Source organism: Bidens hawaiensis, unplaced genomic scaffold (genome assembly GCF_021521415.1).
Source record: "Bidens hawaiensis isolate Kalapana, Puna unplaced genomic scaffold, B.hawaiensis_p1.1 tig00001575_1, whole genome shotgun sequence".
NCBI classification, from domain to species: domain Eukaryota; kingdom Viridiplantae; phylum Streptophyta; class Magnoliopsida; order Asterales; family Asteraceae; genus Bidens; species Bidens hawaiensis.
In genome coordinates, this window is record NW_027491088.1 from 64,142 (window position 1) to 84,127 (window position 19,986).

The 19,986-nt window shown below is 37.2% G+C and overlaps 1 protein-coding gene across 1 annotated transcript; it reads left to right on the top strand.

Annotated features, from left to right (window-relative positions):
• The first annotated feature begins 2,251 nt into the window (after positions 1–2,251).
• Positions 2,252–6,066, top strand: LOC143585049 (uncharacterized). The gene is made up of 7 exons (XM_077066933.1): positions 2,252–2,387; positions 2,550–2,715; positions 3,803–3,861; positions 4,430–4,548; positions 4,643–4,883; positions 4,975–5,098; positions 5,911–6,066. Exons 1-7 carry the CDS (start codon positions 2,328–2,330, stop codon positions 5,988–5,990), a joined length of 849 nt encoding a protein of 282 aa, XP_076923048.1. The 5' UTR covers positions 2,252–2,327; the 3' UTR covers positions 5,991–6,066.
• Positions 6,067–19,986: the final 13,920 nt, after the last annotated feature.

Below are 19,986 nucleotides of genomic sequence, written 5' to 3' on the forward strand. Positions count from 1 at the left end.
GAACTAACGAATAAAAAAATAAGTTGGACAGCCCATGAGCGTTACATGGCAATTTGTTTGTCCCAACTAATTAACGAATTAACAATGCAATGAAGCTTGTCGGCCCAATAAGCGTTACACGACGTTTTAACCGACCAAACTAAATAACGAACTATCGAAATAAATATGGGTAGTCGGAGAATCTTGAGAATCACCACGTTGATTACTCCAACAAAATACTAAATCAAGTTAAGAAATGGATAGTAGGAGTGCCCATGGGTTCCATGGATTTTTCACCCAACTAACCATTTAAATAACGGAACACAATAATCAGGAAAACCGAGTTTAGCCACGGATCACCGTGAATTTGGTTAAAAATTAACCTAAGGTGTCGGTCATATGGCATTTATGGGTCTCGCTTGGGTCCATAGGGTTGAGTACTGTGGTCAGGTTATCACCCAGGTAAGGAATAACGTCTTACCTTTGGTTTTTGGAACCGTTTTGCCAGTTCCCAACTCACAGTTTCTCTTCCCTTTTTCATTTATCGTAGGGACATGCCACATAACCTAGCCTTAAGGTGTACGAGTGAAAACAACAGGTGGAAATTCTTAAGGAATTTCCCGAAAATAAAAGAAATCTACTTTTTGAAAAGTTTTCTTTGAATGTTGAGGCATAGCCTCGGAGTTTATGTGTATGTGTGTGTGTGCATAACAATACAATATATAATAAATAATAATTATCTAAGAAAGCTGTAAATAATTTAATTTGAACACATAAGATAAACAAATAGGCACGTATATGGTTCCTAAACATGTGTCTAAGGCAATTTCTAACGACCCATCTTAAACCTTCGGCTCTGATACCACCTGTAACATCCAGCCCCTCGTACCACCAATATTGTCCGCTCTGCCCACGAAGAGCTCACGGATTTGTTTTTGGTTGCTCGGGTAGAGACTTCCCAGGTGGTCACCCATCCTAGTACTACTTCCACCTAAGCACGCTTAACCGTGGAGTTTTCATGTGCTCCACAGCCAACTAAGCCCAAAACGCGTTGGTGATTGAAGAGGCAGAACATTTACTTATAAACCAAGGATCTCTCTTGTCCACGGCCGATGTGGGATTTGCCTAAGAGTGGGACGATGTTGTGTTTGTCAAGGGTGTTACAGACAACCCCCTTTGGACTCATCGTCCTCGATGAGGCGTGTCCCATCATCCCGAACGGCACAAGAGTGGATCTGATACCACCTGTAACACCCCGGCCTCTCGTACCACCAATATTGTCCGCTTTGCCCCGATGGGTTGACCATCCGGGAACTCACGGCTTTGTTTTTGGTTATCCAGGTAGAGACTTCACAGGTGGTCACCCATCCTAGTACTACTTCCACCTAAGCACGCTTAACCGTGGAGTTTTCATGTGCTCCACAACCAACTAAGCCCAAAATGCGTTGGTGATTGAAGAGGCAGAACATTTACTTATGAACCAAGGATCTCTCTTATCCACGGCCGATGTGGGATTTGCCTAAGAGTGGGACGATGTTGTGTTTGTCAAGGGTATTACACTAATGGTACTGAATTCTAATAAACAAGTCTTTCAAACACCATTTTAACTTTTAAATTTTAATCAAGTAGTTCAATCTACAAAGTTGTGATGTTAAATATTACAATAAGACGGTTCGATTTGGTTCGCTTTCTACCAAGTTATTGTCTAACCAGTTTCATTTAGGGGTGTGCACGGTTTGGTTGGGTTATTAACATTAACCCAACTGAACCAATTGGTTATCGGTTCCGTCGGTTAATTTTGGTTAATAACCTATATCAAACTTGGGCTAAAGTTTTGTTTAAAAATACATGAAATGAAATCTTAAATAAATGAAATGAATGTATAAATATATGAAATTGAGATATTGGTACATGAAATGGAAATAAATATAGACATGAAACAATTAATAGTATGAAACAATTAATACATATAATACATGAAATAGAGGAAAAAAGAGTTGAAAATATGAAAAAAATGAAGAGTTCGGTTCCGTTTCGTTGGTTTTCGGTTCGGTTTCGATTAACGATTCGGTTATAGTTCTGGTTTGGACCGTTTTTTATTTTGACCCAATCTGCAAGTCCAATTATATAACATCAACATTACAACTTTTATGGGCCTTTATTTTCATACGTAGACCTACAGCCCAAATCAATTGTTAATGTTGGGCCGAAAATTTGACCCGGATTCATTCATTCAGTTCGAATCCAAGATACACCGGGTCGTCGTCAGTTTACTTGTTCAACAAGAACTCACTTCAATCATAATTCATACAAACGAATCACTGATTACTGATCCATCAAACTTCATTATGGAATTGAACTTGGAAGAAGGCAAGCACCTGCACGATGAATGCTCAACGTTAATCCTGGTTAGTTCTCTTCATTTCAATCCTAGGGTTTAACAGATTCTGTATAATTATTATTATTATTATTATTATTATTATTATTATTATTATTATTAATGTAACTGAGGTTATGTATTGTTTAATTGATGATTCTATTTATCATTTTTGTTCAATTGGTTGATGTAGCCAGCATTATCAATCGGAAACGTAGGCCAATTGGCTGTGGATCTTTTGATAGCTTCCACGAAAGCTGAGCGAGTTGGTTACCTCGATGATCCCAATGTTCTTCCGTGTGTAGGAAATGACGCTTATACCCCTACTCCTCAAGGCGACCTTGCCCTCCCTCTTGAAGGTAGCTCTTCCGGTTTTCGCTCTGCATCCGATCTTGTTATTAACTGTGTTTATACATGTTTGCAAAAATAGTTATACTCCTCATATGAGTATAATCAAAATCTATGTGAAGACATAGTTATCAAATGCGCTAGACGCACTCAAGGCGCATAGAAGGAAAAAAAAAGCACCCTTAAATAAAAAATTAAAAATATATTATGTATATGAAAAATAATAATAATCTTCAAATAGAATAAACAAAAGCTATCATATACATAACATTTAGTATAATCTAATTAGTACCAAAAGTTCTAAAATAGTCAAGATTCAAATGTAAGTTGACCTTTCCTAGACCTTAGTTTCAGTAGCACTCCTTGCGTTTGTTTTGCTCGGCTTTTATCTTCTCGTGTTCTTGGCATAGGCCGCATAGACAGTGCCGAAGTGCTTGCCTAGGAACTAGAAGCGCATTTATTGAGTCTCGCCTGGAAAATGGGCCCAGGCGCAAGAAGCGAGGGCTTTTAATAACTATGTGTGAAGATAATCATCTGGAAAATTAAATAGTATCTTCTAGTTTATCTTTGTGCATTTTGCAAATTTGAAAGTGGATTGATTCTGATTCGAAATTAATGGTGCATAGTGCATTAGCATAGAACATTGGAAGCTACATGACAGTAAGCCGATTCAAGATGGATAATCTCCCAATTCATAGACCCTTTGAGCGGGTTGGACTCTAAAGAAATACAGAGAACACTACTTGTGATTTACTTCAATTTTCGTCTTAAGTTATAAACTTGCAATGCCTTTTATAGGTTTGCATTCAAAGGTAAATAACCGAAAGAAAATCTAACAGGGCATGCACGTACTAGACCACTAACCTCTAATCTAGAGACTTAGTTAGTTAGTTAATATATAATAAGAAGCAAATGAAAAAGACACTAAACAAAGATGAACATGGGCTATGGGGGGTTGTGGAGACACGTATTACTACATATATTATAAAGGGTTAGTGGAGTATCAAGTATCTATATCATAAGCAGGATTCAGGAATGCGATTTTCGTCATTTTTGTCATTGAAGTTGTCTTTGATTACCTGTTTTGTGCTTTTGCAGCTTACGAGTCACCTTCTATTGAATTGACCTTTATTCAACAAAGATCACCAGTTGTCAAGGTAAGCATATCATTTTGCGTACCTAGATCATCTTCTGTTATTCGTTACTGCTATTGAAAAAATGACATACCGTATTAATCTTTCGTTTTTAAACATGGTTAATCTTTATTCCAATTTTCTATTAGCACGCTAGCAAAATGATAGTTTGGTAGCTGTTTCTACTTTCTAGTAATAATTTCGAGAAGATAATAGGTGTCCTATCATTGGTGAATGGTAGTTGTCATTAAGATGAAGTGTCCTGTATAATTGCATACACATGAAAAGGGAATTTGATGATTAAATGAAGAAAATTACACCTGATCGTAAGCAAATCGGTACAAAGTTGGATCCTTTATTTGGTTAGCTAAGAACTTGAATTGGTGTTCTTGGTGTAGTAAATGAACAATGGTAATAAGTTATATGATATAAATTCTTCCATTAGGTCAATCTAATCTCTGTAACGGATATTGTACAACTATTTGCACTGACAAACATTTGTTTGTAAACATAATAATTTGACTTTAGCTACATAATGTTCGTCGTACATGTTTTTTTTTAAATTAACTAAATTCTGATTGGTTATAAACAGGGAATGATGATTGATTTTGCTAAAAATCTTGCTGATTTTGCTGTTGCTTCCGGAAAGAAACACATTATAATCCTCTCGAGCTTAGACTTTGGCAGATGGCAGACAGTGGATACATCAAGGTTTATTTACAAGATAATTCGTTTTCCTCTTTTACCATGTAACAACTTACTGATGTATTCATATTCACTAACTTTTTCGTGGTAAATGTTACAGTGGTTTGCAGATTTATTACCTTTCTAATACACACGTGGACGGAGCAGATGATCAATGTGAAAAACTAGGATGGAAGAAAATGAAGGAATATGATCCAAATCAGAAAGTATGGAAATATCTTAATACTTTAGCTGAAGGTAATGTTAACCAAGATGATATTTCACCTCTTGAAAATGATGATCTTGGAGAAGAAGATTATTATCCGAGTCTACCTTTTGCTGCAATGTTTTCTTGTTTCAAGGTAAATCCTTAAAACAACATTGTTAATTGTTATTATTGATTAAATACGTGATATTTGATTGTTACATATGTGTTTTTAATAAATTGTCTAGGCCAAAGGGTTGAAGGTGACATGCTTGTTATGTTATTGCTCTGAAGGAGACAACATTCCTGATGCGTTTCATTTAGCAGAGGCAGCAAGCAATCTTGTTGGGTTGACCCCTGCTACGTTTCAAGGTGAGAATAAAGTTGGATAAATAACATTGAAAGCAAATATACCACGTCTTTTTTTTTTTTTGCAAAAAGGCAGGGTGTGCATGGGTCGGTTTTGGGCTCAAATCGAACCAAAAAGCAAATCTTTGGTTTTTGTATTTTTTAAAACCATTAGGTTTCGGTTTTTGTGTTTTTGCCACATGCGCTTGAAATTTTTGGGTCGGAGCAAAATTGACCAAATTAATGAATTGAAGTCTAAATCTTTTTGTTGATTTATAACTACTTGATTATTATACATGTGGGTTATACTTTATATTTTATTTTTATAAGTTAAATTTAAAAATAAAATGTATGAATTTGATTCAGTTTTCTGGTTTTAAGTACATGCAAAACCGAAACTGAAGTAAAAGTTTTGTTTTTTATGGCATAAGAATAAACCGTTGATTTTTGTTTGGGTTCGGTTTTTTTCGGTGTCATGCAAAAGCCATTAAACTTGTTAAACAGTACAAGCAATTAGCAGAGGCCATTAAACTTGTTATTGTATAGTAAAGTCTCTAAACTTGTCGAAAGTTCACGGTCTATAGAAAAGAAAGTTGACCGTATAATATATTTTTTGCAAAAATGTCAGGTGTCACTTAATTAAGAGTTAAAAGTCATTATTGAAAATATAGTCACAACCATGTGCATTTTAGAATTTTGATCAGTTTAGGAAAAACTTTCATGAAAAGAAAGGTATAATGTTTTTTCTTTTAATGATATTAAATTTATTAATCATACGTTGAATCTTTAAAAAAAATAATTGTTTTCTTTAATCTCTATGTTTTCCTTGGATTCAGGAAATGAAGGTGGTAAGTGGGTGATCCCGTTTTCATGGCTGAGTGTTTACGGGCCGCCTCCAGACATGTCTCTTTTCTAGTTAAAAGTTGTATCTGTTTGAATGATGTAACGTTTTAGTTTGATTAACCCACAGTTTAGTCTTGATTATGAGTGGATTACGATAAGAATGAACACGGGAGCTACAAAGTTGAGTACACGATTGGTTGGCAGTTAGCCAGATAGGAACAGAACATGTCAAAAGAACAAGCTTTAAGATTCCATGTGTGTATCTGAATGATATCATGATAGGATGCCAGCTTGGTTTATGATTAAAATACAGCAGCCGTTACTTCTAAAACAAAACTCGGTGCAAGTTTAATACCAACTTGAAAGTATGTACCCTAATACATAAAAAAAGACTAAATGCGATAGGAAAATCAACAGTAACGAATAGGAAGTTGAAACTAAAATGAAACGGACAAAACTACAATTTATTTTCGGATACAGACGCACAACTGAAAATAAACTGTGGGGCTGCGATAACCAATCGGAGATACAGACTCGCCACTTCGCCTAACAAACCGTGTCAAAGAACACCACTCGAGATGCCAAAAGCGAGCTAGTATAGACAATCAACTTTAACTCAAGATCCATTGAGATGAAATTAACACACAAATTTTCTTGTCAAACGTAAACCGCCCTTCCTTTCATTCATCCATCGATATTACAAGCAAAAGAAAACAAGATGGTTACAAGTTACAACCCATGATGCTACAACTTAGGATAGTGGAAGAACTAGTTTGAAAGTTTAATAGAAGAAGTAACTTAAAATAAAATTGCATGACAATAAAATACGTAAATTAAAACAAAGTTACTGCATGGAGTGTTGGACTTCATGAACTCGTTTATATCAAAATGAGTAGCCACCTCAAAAACACTTGGGTATAGAGGTGCATAGCCAAACCGGTTAACTGGTTCCAACTCGAAATCCTAACCGGTCCACCACTAACCGGTTTACAGCTCTAACCGCTGGTTAGAAAGCGGTTTATATTATTAATCTCCGAAACCGGTTATTTGGGTTTTTTTAGTAAACCGTTTTTTTTTCAGTAACCGGGTAGGGGCTTCTTGTCTCAGAAACCGGTTAGTACCCGACCCGATTAACCGGTTTGTGCATCACTACTTGGGTATTCCGCTTTCATACCTTAAATTATCACCTGTCATTCTCGTTAATAACCTTATTTCATTCTAATAGCTTCTAATATGTATGTTGACAATATTAGTATTTTTCTTCAATATATCACTCATATTATGCGCGTCTTATCACCTGATGCACGCACATGCAGCACCAAAGTTCACAAAGAATATCAATCAATCAATCATGCCCAGTAAAATCCCACCGACAGCAAAGCTATAAGTGGGGTCTGGGGAGGGTGGGATGTAGGCACACCGTACCTCCATCCAAAGGAATGAAGAGGTGGCTTCCAGAGAGACCCTCGGCTCTAAGTACATGTGTATGGAGCAAAATAAAGGAAATCAAAGTTTAACAGTTATATACAAACTACTACTAATTATAATAATATTAATAATAAGATCACAGTTTAACAGCTATATAAAAGCTAATAATAATTATAATAATAATAATATATGTAAGGGAAATACCATTATGGTATGCGACCTAAATAAGTTAAGTCTAAGCCCTAAGGTATTCAATTCTCTCTAAAAATCCTTAACTTTAATTCTACTTCTCCACGAATTCCTATCCTCAACCATGTCCTCGGAGAGGTTTAGGTCTATCAAATCATGCCTAATCCTCTCATCCCAAGTCAATTTCGGTCGTCCTCTACCCCTCCTCCCCTCTATAGTAATGTTTTCTACGGATTTAACAGGATTCGAAGTTCACAAAGAATAATAGCCAATAATAATAATCTGTCTGCGTAGTGCACATGACTGTCCTTACTACCACATTAATACAATATATATGTACATGCTTATCACACTATCTACAAGTAAACACAACGCCAAAAACTGTACATTCACAAATATTATTCAACACAATAGTGTGAACAGGCACTCACGCGTAACTGTACATTCACAAGGACAATGATGAATGTAATAGTTAATTTCCCTTACACGACAGTTGTATCTCTCATGATCCATCCCTACATATAAAATCAAATACACGCAAACATACAAAACAAATATAACCAAAAACGTTTATAATATTTCATGAAATTGCAGTGAAAAATAATTGTACTTGGTAGTCTTGATCAAAGACTACATTATAAGACCATGTGTAGTCGTAAAGCTCCACATCCAGGGGTTATGCGTCACGTGACGCCCAGTCAGAGTTATGGTTTTGTACAAAAAACAAGTGTAGTCATAAAGCCTCCATAACTTGGAGGGGGACGGTGTTTCCAGAGTTATACACTTGTTTTTTGGTGCCATTCCAGCGTTGTATATAAAACGCTTGCAAATTTGACTTCAACATAACGCAGGGGGGGCGGTGTACCCCCCGCGTTATGGCTCAAAACGCAGGTGTCAAAGCCACCACTACACATGGTCTAAGCAAAGAAAAATAGTACATACGTACTACATAGTAATGATCAAAGGCCACAATTGTAAGCAATAAAGCAAAGCATAGGGTTCACATTCTAGAGACGGTTAATTACTTTAATGTTTAGATACAGTGGGTCGATCGATATACATGCATACACAAACATAAATATAGAAAAATACGAAAAACCATTTAATAACTAATTGATAGAATGGAGAGAGAGTTAGATATTAGAGGATTTTTAAAAAGTAAAAAATTAAGTACAATATATTTTTTATTCTAATTACAGAGATATCGATGGTAGACCGATCAAGGAGTTTTCCATGGGTGCCGGTAAGTTTTTTACTAAGAATCTCTGTCAACTTAATTATATATTTTTTAGTTCGCGTTGGTTTAGGGGCTGTTTGGTAGCCTCTTAACCGTCATTAAGAGGCTACCTCTTAATGGCTCATAGGCTCTTAATGGTTGAGAGGTAGCCTTAAGTCTGAATGATTAAGAGGTAACCATTAAGAGGTAGGGGCTGTTTGGTTCATTCAGATCTGAATGAGTCAGATCTGAATGAGCATCTGTCCCATTCAGCAACAACATTAAGGGCTGTTTGTTTACATCTGAATGGAACTATTCAGATGTAAACATCTGATTCATTCAGACCTCAGACTGTTTGGTTTCAAACAGAAAAACATCTTAATGGTTAATATTAGGGGGCTGTTTGTTTACATCTGAATGGAACCATTCAGATGTTAACATCTGATTCATTCAGACTTCAGACTGTTTGGTTCCAAACAGAAAAACATCTGAATGGTTAAAATTAGGTCTGAATCATTCAGACTTGTTGTTGTTGCTGAATGAGACAGAGGCTCATTCAGACCTGACTCATTCAGATCTGAATGAACCAAACAGCCCCTAGGTCTGAATCATTCAGACTTACAGTTGTTGCTGAATGGGACAGATGCTCATTCAGATCTGAATGAACCAAACAGCCCCAGTCTGAATGATTCAGACGTAATTTAACCATTCGGATGTTTTTATTTTTGGAACCAAACAGTCTGAATGAATCAGATGTTTACATCTGAATGGTTCCATTCAAATGTAACTAAACAGGCCCAAAGCCAACGCGAGGTTATGAGCCATTAAGAGGTGTGACTGTTAAGAGGCTACCAAACAGCCCTTTAGACTGTTTTGGTAACCCAAAACGTAACGTTATTCGAATTCAAATTCTTAAACTTGAACGTTTATCAAAACACTAAATAGCTACAATATACGTAATAATATGAATAAATGAAAAAAAAAATAAAACATAATTCAAGTATTTAACTAAAAGAAAATTGAGTTGATTTAAAAGTTAGTGAGTTTAAACAAGATAATAAGTAACTAAAATAAGAAAGATATTGGATTATATAAAGTATTAAAAAAATGGTTTTGAAAGGAAAATACGTAAATTTCAAAATAGTTACTAGAAATCAGAAATCATGAAGTAATATCATTGTTGATTTTAATTTTTATTGTCAACTCATTTGTGGAGTTAATATTAATATTTAATGGCCGGTCGGGATTAAATCGAATGGACAGTAAAAAAGATAAAAGTTGGTGCGCAGCCACCCTATTGTCCTCCCCTGATTCTGCCCCTAATCAACACATCTATATTTTTACTTAAATGATCAGGTAATTATGTATGAAATATTGATGGACAACCGATATGTTAAGTAATTGCAATGAATATAATTTCCTTTTGGTAAGCGTTATTGGGAAATTTTTGAACAACACGGGTTTTTTGGATTTCTGAGAGGCGTGATCGCATTTTCAGATAAAAACTATTTGTGATTCACAAATGAACTGATTGGATAAAACTCAGAATTTTGAGAGCAAAAAAACGAGTAAGGATTTTATGTGTGTTTTGAAGAACTAGAACCCTTGTCATATGATCAAGAAACTGTTTATTAGGGTTAGGGGTCTTGGTAACTGCCTCTGCCCCTTGGACCCCGTCAAGGACTGTTACCCCTTAGACCCTGCTACTAGGGGGCAGCAACCAGGGGCGCTGCCCCCTGACCCCCCCCAAGGGGCCGTGTGTTGTCGCCTTGAAACCCCCCATGACTTAGGGGCACCCCTAAGTACTAACATGATTATGATTATAAATTATAATAAGATCAAATAAACGTGCACCTTGCACCTGACTTTTTAAATTCATATTACAATTAACTTGATCAATAAGTTAATCTCCAATTACACTAAAGTTCATAACACGCGTGAGTTTGTTCAGGTGATGAGTCAAAAGCTAATTTCGGTTTTTGAATGTTCATAACCGGCGTACCATTTATTAACGGCCTGCTTTAAATAGAATCAAGAGGTAACTAATATCTATTTATTAAAAAAAATATAACAATTTTTTAAAAAAAGTATATGAAAGTTGGTTTTTGATGATTCAGCTTAGTTAATTATACACACAATAATAACAAAATCTTAAAATTGGTTATTAGCATAATCTTACAGAACTATTGATTCTGTATGTTCGTTTGGTTCTTAGTTTTCTCGGTTGTTTGATTTTTATACCAGACCTTACATTTACAAGTGTTTCTATATAGTTTAACATTAACTTACGAAAATGATAACACTTTACACTTAAAAATATATATAATACAAAAATAAAGAAATTGACTCATTAATAAAAGAACATTAGGAAAACTTACACGTATATGTAAACATCTAGGAGACACAAACTTAAACATCTAAATTACATTTAACTATTTATAAGTGTTGAGATTTTGAACATTCTTAGCCCTTAACTAAGCAATGGTTTATAATAGTTTATATTGCCCAATCACTTTAATTTATTGGTTGCGTATCATCATGCACGTTTAATTGTTTAAATATATAATAGAAATTAAGTGTACATAGTAATATAATCTGTTTATTAACATACGTATTATTTTCTTTTACCTTTCATCTCTGTATCATCATAGTAATGACTTATGTCGTTTTAGTGAAAAATATCGACGTGCCTTTTGTTGCACTTATGTTGTCTCTTTGGTTATAAATCCCTTGCAATGAGCTCCGCTTGAAGGGTATAAGCAAATTATAGACCGATGTGAAGGGTGGTTAGCGAAATCCGTGGCAGTGTTGTAATTAAAAAATAGTCTAGGCAGATGAGTACTCTACGAGTAATCTCTGAGCACTCGACGAGTAATTTATAAGTGCTCCACCAATTAGACTGAGTACTCCTAACTCCTCAGTCGACCAACTTAGCAGCACTTTGCGATTCTTTCTGTTATAATTGGATCTTTTTATTTAATATATGAAATTTTTAAAAAAATATTAATAAAAGAAGAAATTTGAAACAAGAAACAAATATTAAACGTTTAAAACATTGTGAACTTAGAAAAAAAATACATAGTGAATCAACCAACATTAATTGTGGGAGGTGGGCTATGTCAGCGTGACAGGTATTATAGATGTTATTCTAACATTGTAACATGATCTGGATATATGCCAATATATGAAATTGAAAATTATGGATAAGGGTATATGTGATATGGTTCGGTACGGTTTTGGTTTTAGTTAAAACCAAACGAAATCAAAATTACAGTTTTAAATTTTTAAAACTGTTCGGTTTTTTCATTTGAACTTTAAAATTTTAGGCCGAAAAGAAAGTTGGCCAAAAATAATTAATTTAAGGTATAAGTAATTTTGTTAATTGTTAACTAATAAATTATTATACATTTGGCCAAAAGTATTTAAGTTACATATTTATTAAATTATTATAAGTTATTTAGAACAAAAATCTAGAAATTCGGTTCGGTTCGATTTTTCGGGTTTTATTACATGCAAAGCCAAAACCAACCATTATTTAGTATTTACAAAAATATAAAATAAACCGTCAGTTTTTATTTCGATTCGATTTTTTCGGTTTTATACACAAGTATTATGGATGATCATAATCTCCGTAAAACAAAAGGCTGCTTAATTGTTCCGGTGTTTCCGTGATCACCTTCTCTAAGCAAAACAAATAATTAAAAATTTTATTTTATTTTAATAGGTCATTACAATACAACGACAAGTCGCCGACACGCTACGAGAACTACATTTTTTTTAATTTCAAGTTCAATGGTTTTGCATCAAACATTAAAAAACTTTGAAATCGAAGTATAATATCATTAACTGATCAGAACTAAATGTTTCCTTTTTTGGTTTGGATGCAACCATACACCATCTGTCCTCCCACCAAGTCAACATGATTCTTAAAACATAGATAAAAATAGCTAAGGCTGAGGGGTGTGGGGGGCTCTAACGGGGGCGCGAGTGGGGGCTCCAGCCAATAATATTGTGACGTGTGGCAGAGAGAGAAACTGGATAAGGTGGGTGTTGGAGCCCCCGCTGGAGCCCCGGGCCCTGGTGTGGAGGGGCTCCAGCGGATTTTTTTTTTTATTTTTTTATAAATATATTCAAAAAACGTATTATTAAAAAAACTCATAAATTATTAAAAAAAACACACATTAAAAAAAACACATTAACATCTAAAAATAAAATAAAAATTAAAGTACTAAAAAAACATTATTCTTATTCTTCGGCTTGGTCTTCTTCGATCAACCTCTTTCGGATACGTTCCTTTTGCTTTTCCATCAGCATTTGATCGACCGGATTTAGGTTACTGAAGTCTCTTGTAAGGAAGTCCAAATCTCTCATTCGACTTTTTTCCTTTTTGTCATTAGAGACCACCTCCATGGTTTTGTTGAATTTATTGAGGGATTCAACAAGATCGACGATGTTTACGGCTCCCCCCTCAGCCGGTTTTTTCCCCTTGGCGTCCCGTCCCAATGGCCGCCTCCTCGGCGGTGAAGACGTTTCCTCCCCCGCAATGTTTAGGTCGAATCCAACGCGGCAATCCGACCCGGCGGAAGTGCTATACGCTCCAGACGAACTAGTTTTAGTCCGTTTCGGCCCTACTTCCGCATCATGGTCCGGCGCCACAAGCTCAACCCACTTGGAACACCTTTTCAACCTCTCCCACAACTTTAAATCGTCCCACGTCTTCACCGTCCCATACCTCCGCAAACACTCCTGCCTCCACTCTTCGACAGTGAAACTGTAAACCGCCAAATCATCACTGCCACTTGGTCTCATACGACCGGCGTTCCTTTTGAAAAGATTAGTAAACAAGCCGACAAATTTTCTGATTTCGGACCACCGACCCGAAATCATATCGGCGTTTCGCTCTGTACTCCCAACGAGCGTATAGAACGTCTCCCTAACCTTTGTCCAAAAAACCTTGCTTTTTTGGTAGTCGGCTGCAAAATGAGTAATTAAATTAGATTTCCAGTTAACTTTTTTATTTAACTTTTTTATTAAAAATCATTTTTAAAAACGTTAAAACAATTACCGCAACGCCGATCCTCAGAAATGACTATCCAAGCCCGACACAAGGCTTCCTTCTCATCCGATGACCACGGAGTGGTTTTCCGTTTCGTCCTCGGAGTCGAAGCCGGTCCCGGCCCGTCCGTTGCAGGTTGTTTTTTCCGGTGGACGCGTCTTCTTGCTCCGGTAGCATCACCGTGTGATTCTTGTGTCTCTGGAACAACAAAGTTAGGAGACGGTTGTATGTTGGATGGTTGAAAGCCGGATGTTTCTTGCGGCCCCGAATAAAACATCGGTTGGTCTGGTGACGACCATAAATCGTCGTCAATATAATCTAAATCTAGGTTTGGGTACCAATTTCCAGACATTTTTGGGTATTATATAGGAGTTTGGGGTATTATATATGAGTTTGGAGATTGAAGTTGTGTTTTGATATGGTTGAAATGGGTTGATTTTGGGGTATTATATAGGAGTTTTTAATGTTTTTTTTAAAAAAAATCGGAGCTCAACGGCTCTTTTGGGCGGGCCCACCAGCTTTTTCTCTCTCTTCTCCCGCGACCACACTCACGCCTGCCTGGGGGCTCGCGCTCGCGCCCCGGTTCGCGCCCCGGTGGTGTGGGGTTAGCGCCTGGGGGCGCGAGCGGAGGGGCTCACGCGCCCAGGTTAGCGCCCCACACCCCTCAGCCTAATGTAAAAGAACTTTGGGTGTGAAACATTAAATATTACATAACTTTCTCATTAAAAGCAACTTTTATTTAACTATTATTACCTAATAATAAATTACTTTTATTAAATACAACCATTATAAGACAATGCGTGATTAAAACTAGGAATAATAAGGTACTTTAAGATAAATTGGATGTGGCTCAATGGTAAAGCACTCGTTTTACAAGTGAGACGTAGGGGGTTCAAACCTCACTATCACCAATTTATATGGGAGATATCAGGGATGACCATGGCTTGCCATGGTTCGAGTCCTGATCTCACCCTGTTTTACCGGCTCCTCGCTGTCGTGCCATTTGGCGGGCGTGGGGGTCGGGTTTTATCCGGTGAATCCCTCAATAGGTGGACCGATAGAGGCTCCGTCCGTCCGGACTAGTGGCCGGCTCGCGCTACCTTTAGCCAATGGGGGCCGCGTACGACGTACCCGGCGTTACTTAGTTGGTCGTTCAAAAAAAAAGGTATTTTAAGGGGCTGTTTGTTTACATCTGAATGGAACCATTCAGATGTGTTCCATTCAGATGTAAACATCTGATTTATTCAGATTTCAGACTGTTTGGTTCCAAACAGAGGTTCCAAACAAAAAAACATCTGAATGGTTAAAATTATGTCTGAATCAGACTTGTTGTTGTTGCTGAATGGGACAGAGACTCATTCAAATCTGGTTCATTCAGATCTGACTTAACCAAACAGCCCCTAAGTCATGTTGTGTTTAGTCAGCATTTTAATAGTTGGTAAACAAGTGTAGTGAGAAAATGCCTTCAAAAAGTATTTCTCTCTCTCTCTCTCTCACACACACACACACACACACACAAGCCTCAAAATTCGAGCTGGCCTAACGTTTTGTAGACAAAGTTCACCCAAAAGCCTGGGGTGGGGGCGGCGTTCCCTAGAGTCTTGGGCCAAAACGTAGCCCCAAAAAGTCCGACTACGGATAGTCCTATACCATGTGTAGTAAAAAATCTTCACATATGAGCATTGTGTGACACGTGTCATCCCAGTCAGTAATGAAGAGTTTTTTAAAAAATAGTATAGTGGTAAAAAACCTCAAAACTCTCCGACAATCATTAGACAATTATTATTTTCTTAATTCTTTAGTATAAATAAAAGAAATAAATGTAGGACAAAAAATTTGATTGGCTAGAAGAGATGAGGAGATGCGTTTTATGGATAACTCTTTATGCCAAAACTTACCTCATAACTTAGAGGGGCGGTGTTCATAGAGTTTTAGGAGAATTTTGAGGTGAGAAACGTCTCTACTATGAATGGTCTTATATTATTATTGCTCAATACTTATTTATCAAAATAATTGGAGCACTTTCCCAATAAACACCATAGTTTTTTTTCCTTATAAAAGCTAAGCGAAAGTTATGGGTTTGAAAAATTTGGTGAAATTGATCCTTGAAAGATCAAAATTAGGCAACATCTATTTTTGTCCTTCTCTAAACATAAAGTTCTAATGTGAGATTAAAATCGATAAATGTTTGGCCTGGTAAATGGATAGGATCAGTAGACGCTACCGATTTGTTTTAAAAACTTATTTTATAATAAGATTTTACTTTTTCAGATAAAAGTATTTAGATAAACTAAAGTAGTTAACAGTTACACAGTTATTAATATACACGGAAGTTTGACTTATACCTCATTATATTGTCTAAACTCTAAAGTGATCTCACTAATTTAACTTTTAATATTTGTTTTTTAATGGTAAAGACATTACCCATACTCTATTTTAGTTTACATCAATAAGTTTACTTTTTTGTTTATACATGAACTTAGGACCTCTTTTCTAAGAGGTACGTGTGTTTACAAAATTAACTGGCTTTAACATAGACAGTTTTGTTAAAAGTAAAGAGAAAATTAAACCGTTAATCTTGGATACGGACGGTAAAATTACAAGTACAACTATATGCACCAAATGTTATATTATATTATATAAATTACAATTTATATTACTTAAATTTTTAACATTTACAAATTCATATATTTAAATATACGAGTTTTAAGTGTCAGGCTCCAGTATATGTAAGATTGCTCGGCCGACTTGAGCTTATATCATGAAGGTTCGTCAAGGTGTCAAGCCATTAATCAAGTTCAAGTCTTGCATAGCTTAAGCCTTGCCCAAGTTGTTTGAAGCCTTGACATAAATATTCAAGTTCCACCTCTATGGCCAGTGGGCTACATATATTGTTGATCAAGCTATTGCTTCTTTTGAGACAAGATTTGATCAATTCAAAAATTATGAGTGTTTATTGGGTTTTTTTGTTTCCACATAGATTGTGGGGAATTGTAAGTGAAAATCTTTTCTTTATATGGAGTTGAACTTATAGACACATTGTATACTATGGAAACTAACAACCCTATAGAAGTTTTGAAGCATTTGAATGAGACTCGATAAAATTTCTCAAATGCAAGGATTGCATATAAAATGTTATTGACTATTCCAATCAATTTAGCATTTTTCCATAGATGAACCTATTCAAATCTTACTTATGATCCACAATGTCTCAAGAAAGACTTAATGGATTGGCGATGATAGCTATCGAGAGCGATATCTTAGATTATATAGACTACGAATACGTGATCAAACAATTTGTTGTAAAAAATGTTAGGTTAGCTTCACGAATCATCGGTTAGCTGTTACCTATTATGTTATTTGATTATATTACTGTATTTTTTGCTATGTTTATTGTTATAATGTTAATGTCATTTTACAAAAAATAGCTTATATATTTTGTTACTCGTTAGGGCATATAAACTCTTTTATTTTAGCTCGACTAAGGTATAAAAATTCTCAAAGACATCCCGATGTATGGCTTATGGCTCTATCAACCTTAAGATATATATCTATGATTCATCATTCTTATTTTCTTCTATTTTTAACAGCACTTGAATAACGTGTAATAGTTTTTAATTCCAAACTTGATTTTGTTCGTTGGTAAAGATATCGTGTCTAATAATTTCTAATGAGTGTATTACGTTCCCATTGTTCTTGAATATTAGATATCCAACTTGTGAGTAAAAAAACATATATTCATAATAATTTTGAAGAAACACTAACCGGACCCCGGGCAGATTACGGATAACCTGGGGGTTAGATAGATGTTTCCCACGAGGGGTTAGACCCGGTAAAGATGGTTCTTCTGATAACCTGCAAAACAGACACCGTGAGCTTGTCACTGAGAAGGGGGGGTTCCTCCTTGTGACCACCCTCCGGCGTGAGAATCAGACTAGATTGCTCTTTAAATATAAATGTATATTAAGAGATTGCTAGAGCAGATATCAGGTATAATATGATAAGATATGATAGGATATGATGATCATAGCATTTGTGGTATTTATAGCCGAAGGTAGGTTTCCAAGGAGGTGTGGCCGGCTGCAATAGTATTCCTATTCCACCAACAGTGGCATACGCACGTGCCCTGCTGGTAGTTGGTGGGTAGGCAGCGGCTGATAGTGACCAGGCCTGCTGTGTACTATTCTTTTTCCACCAACTGCCGGCTATGCACATGGTATGACAGGAGTTGGTGAGTAGGCAGCGGCTAATAGTGACATACAGTACAGGAGCATGCTGCTCGCCATACTGTTGTCAATAAGCTGTCGTATCTTTAGTCAGATCTTTTGCCCATACCTCGTCAGGTTCAGTACAGAAGATCTTCCCGTATCGTACGGACTGGCTTAGTTGGGCGGGAGTATTCCCCCTCCCGCCTTTGTGCGGGATTGTTCCCGGCTTTGCTCATTCCTTCAGGTGACACTGAGTGATTGAGAGCTAAGTGCCTTGTGCTTGTAGCCTTGCTGCGCGGGTGGCCTTCCCTGATGGCTTGTATCCGCAGCTGCGGGGACAGGCCGATTACTTCACCATTGGGAGGCATTTCCTGCGGGAACAGCTTGCGTACTGCGCGTAAGGACGTCACGTCTCTGAGCATGGTTGGTCCTGCGGATCCAGTTGGTTTCTGCGCAGACGTCCCTCTTCAAGGTGAGTCTTGCGGGTCCAACTGGGCTCTGCTGGGACCTACCTCTTCAAGTCCCCCCAGTCCAATGTTCTTCTCATGAATGTTTAATAAAGTGAGGTGAACTTTTGGACTTAAGCAAAGGGTTTTGAAAAGGGTTTAGTTTTAAGGTTTTCCATGGGGATTCTTCCCGCGGAAGTCCTTGTCACTTGCAGAAATTCCCGACTTTCCTGCTTGATCTTTGGGTATGATGCGGGTAGGTCTGTAACCTCCTCGCAAGTCAGGAGCGTTGAGTCCCACTTGTGTGGATTCTCCATGAGGTTTTGGTAGTTTTGAACATAGTGATCAATTATGTTAAAACCACCAATTCTATCCTGGAGCTTCAAACAATGTAGTTCTCGACGTTCCCGCTATGCGGGGATGTTATTTCCGTTTCCGCAAGCATTGCCCAGAAGATCCTTCTTGGTTTCAATTCCCTGCGGAGCGCTAAGTATGTGAAGGGTTTTGCCTTAACACTGTACCCGCGCTCGTCTTACGGTTACTTTACTTCCAAGGTATTCCTGGCGTCCATTCCCTGCGGGTGCTAGGTATGTGAAGGGTTTTGCCTTAACACTGTACCCGCACCCGTCTTATAGTTGGTTGCCGGGGTATTCTTGGCTTCAATTCCCTGCGGGTGCTAGGTATGTGAAGGGTTTTGCCTTAACACTGTACCCGCATCCGTCCTACGGTTACTTGGTTGCTAAGTTATTCTTGGCTTCAATTCCCTGCGGGTGCTAGGTATGTGAAGGGTTTTGCCTAAACACTGTACCCGCATCCGTCTTACGGTTACTTGGTTGCCAAGGTAAGGGGTATTTTCCCGCCTACTTTTGAATCTTTTTTTGAATTTTTTGAAATTCGAAGAGTTGGTGAAAGGATAAGAACAGTCCAAACCTCTGAAACGTCGTGCGACGGTTTCTTCTGACTGTGTCAGGACGTGCAGGAAGTTATGGTGACGTGACAGTACATGGTCATTCCAGACGCTTTTTCAGGCGCGTGGGCACGATTTTTCGGGCGCGTGGCCGCGAAATTAATGGTACGCATCCTTTCAACAGCTGTTGCCAGCTTGCTTTTTGCCACGTGTCATAGTTTCATTGCACCTTCGATTTCTCTCTATTCCGCATTAAATGCATCGCATTAATTGCGATTAGTATATAAAGGGGGAGAGGGTTCTTTGTAATCCACACTTTCACTCTTCTCTTCATCTTCAGAACGATTTCCGGCGAATACTCATCTTTCAGTCGAGCATTCTCTTGAAATCGTTTTCTTCTCTTTTGTAAGATGTCGTCTCGTGATTTCGAAGCTACAGCCGATGACAAGAGTACTGCTGGCGAGTGCCAGTGTGCTCTGCCTGTCGATCTGTATCAGTACGTCGTCAGGAAGTTCATGCTCGAGTCTCTCGAGCCTGAGTTTCCTGAACCCCATCAGACGGTGTACGATGCCCCCAGAGGCAAGATCGGGGTATATGCTGCATTCTTTGTTTATGGGAA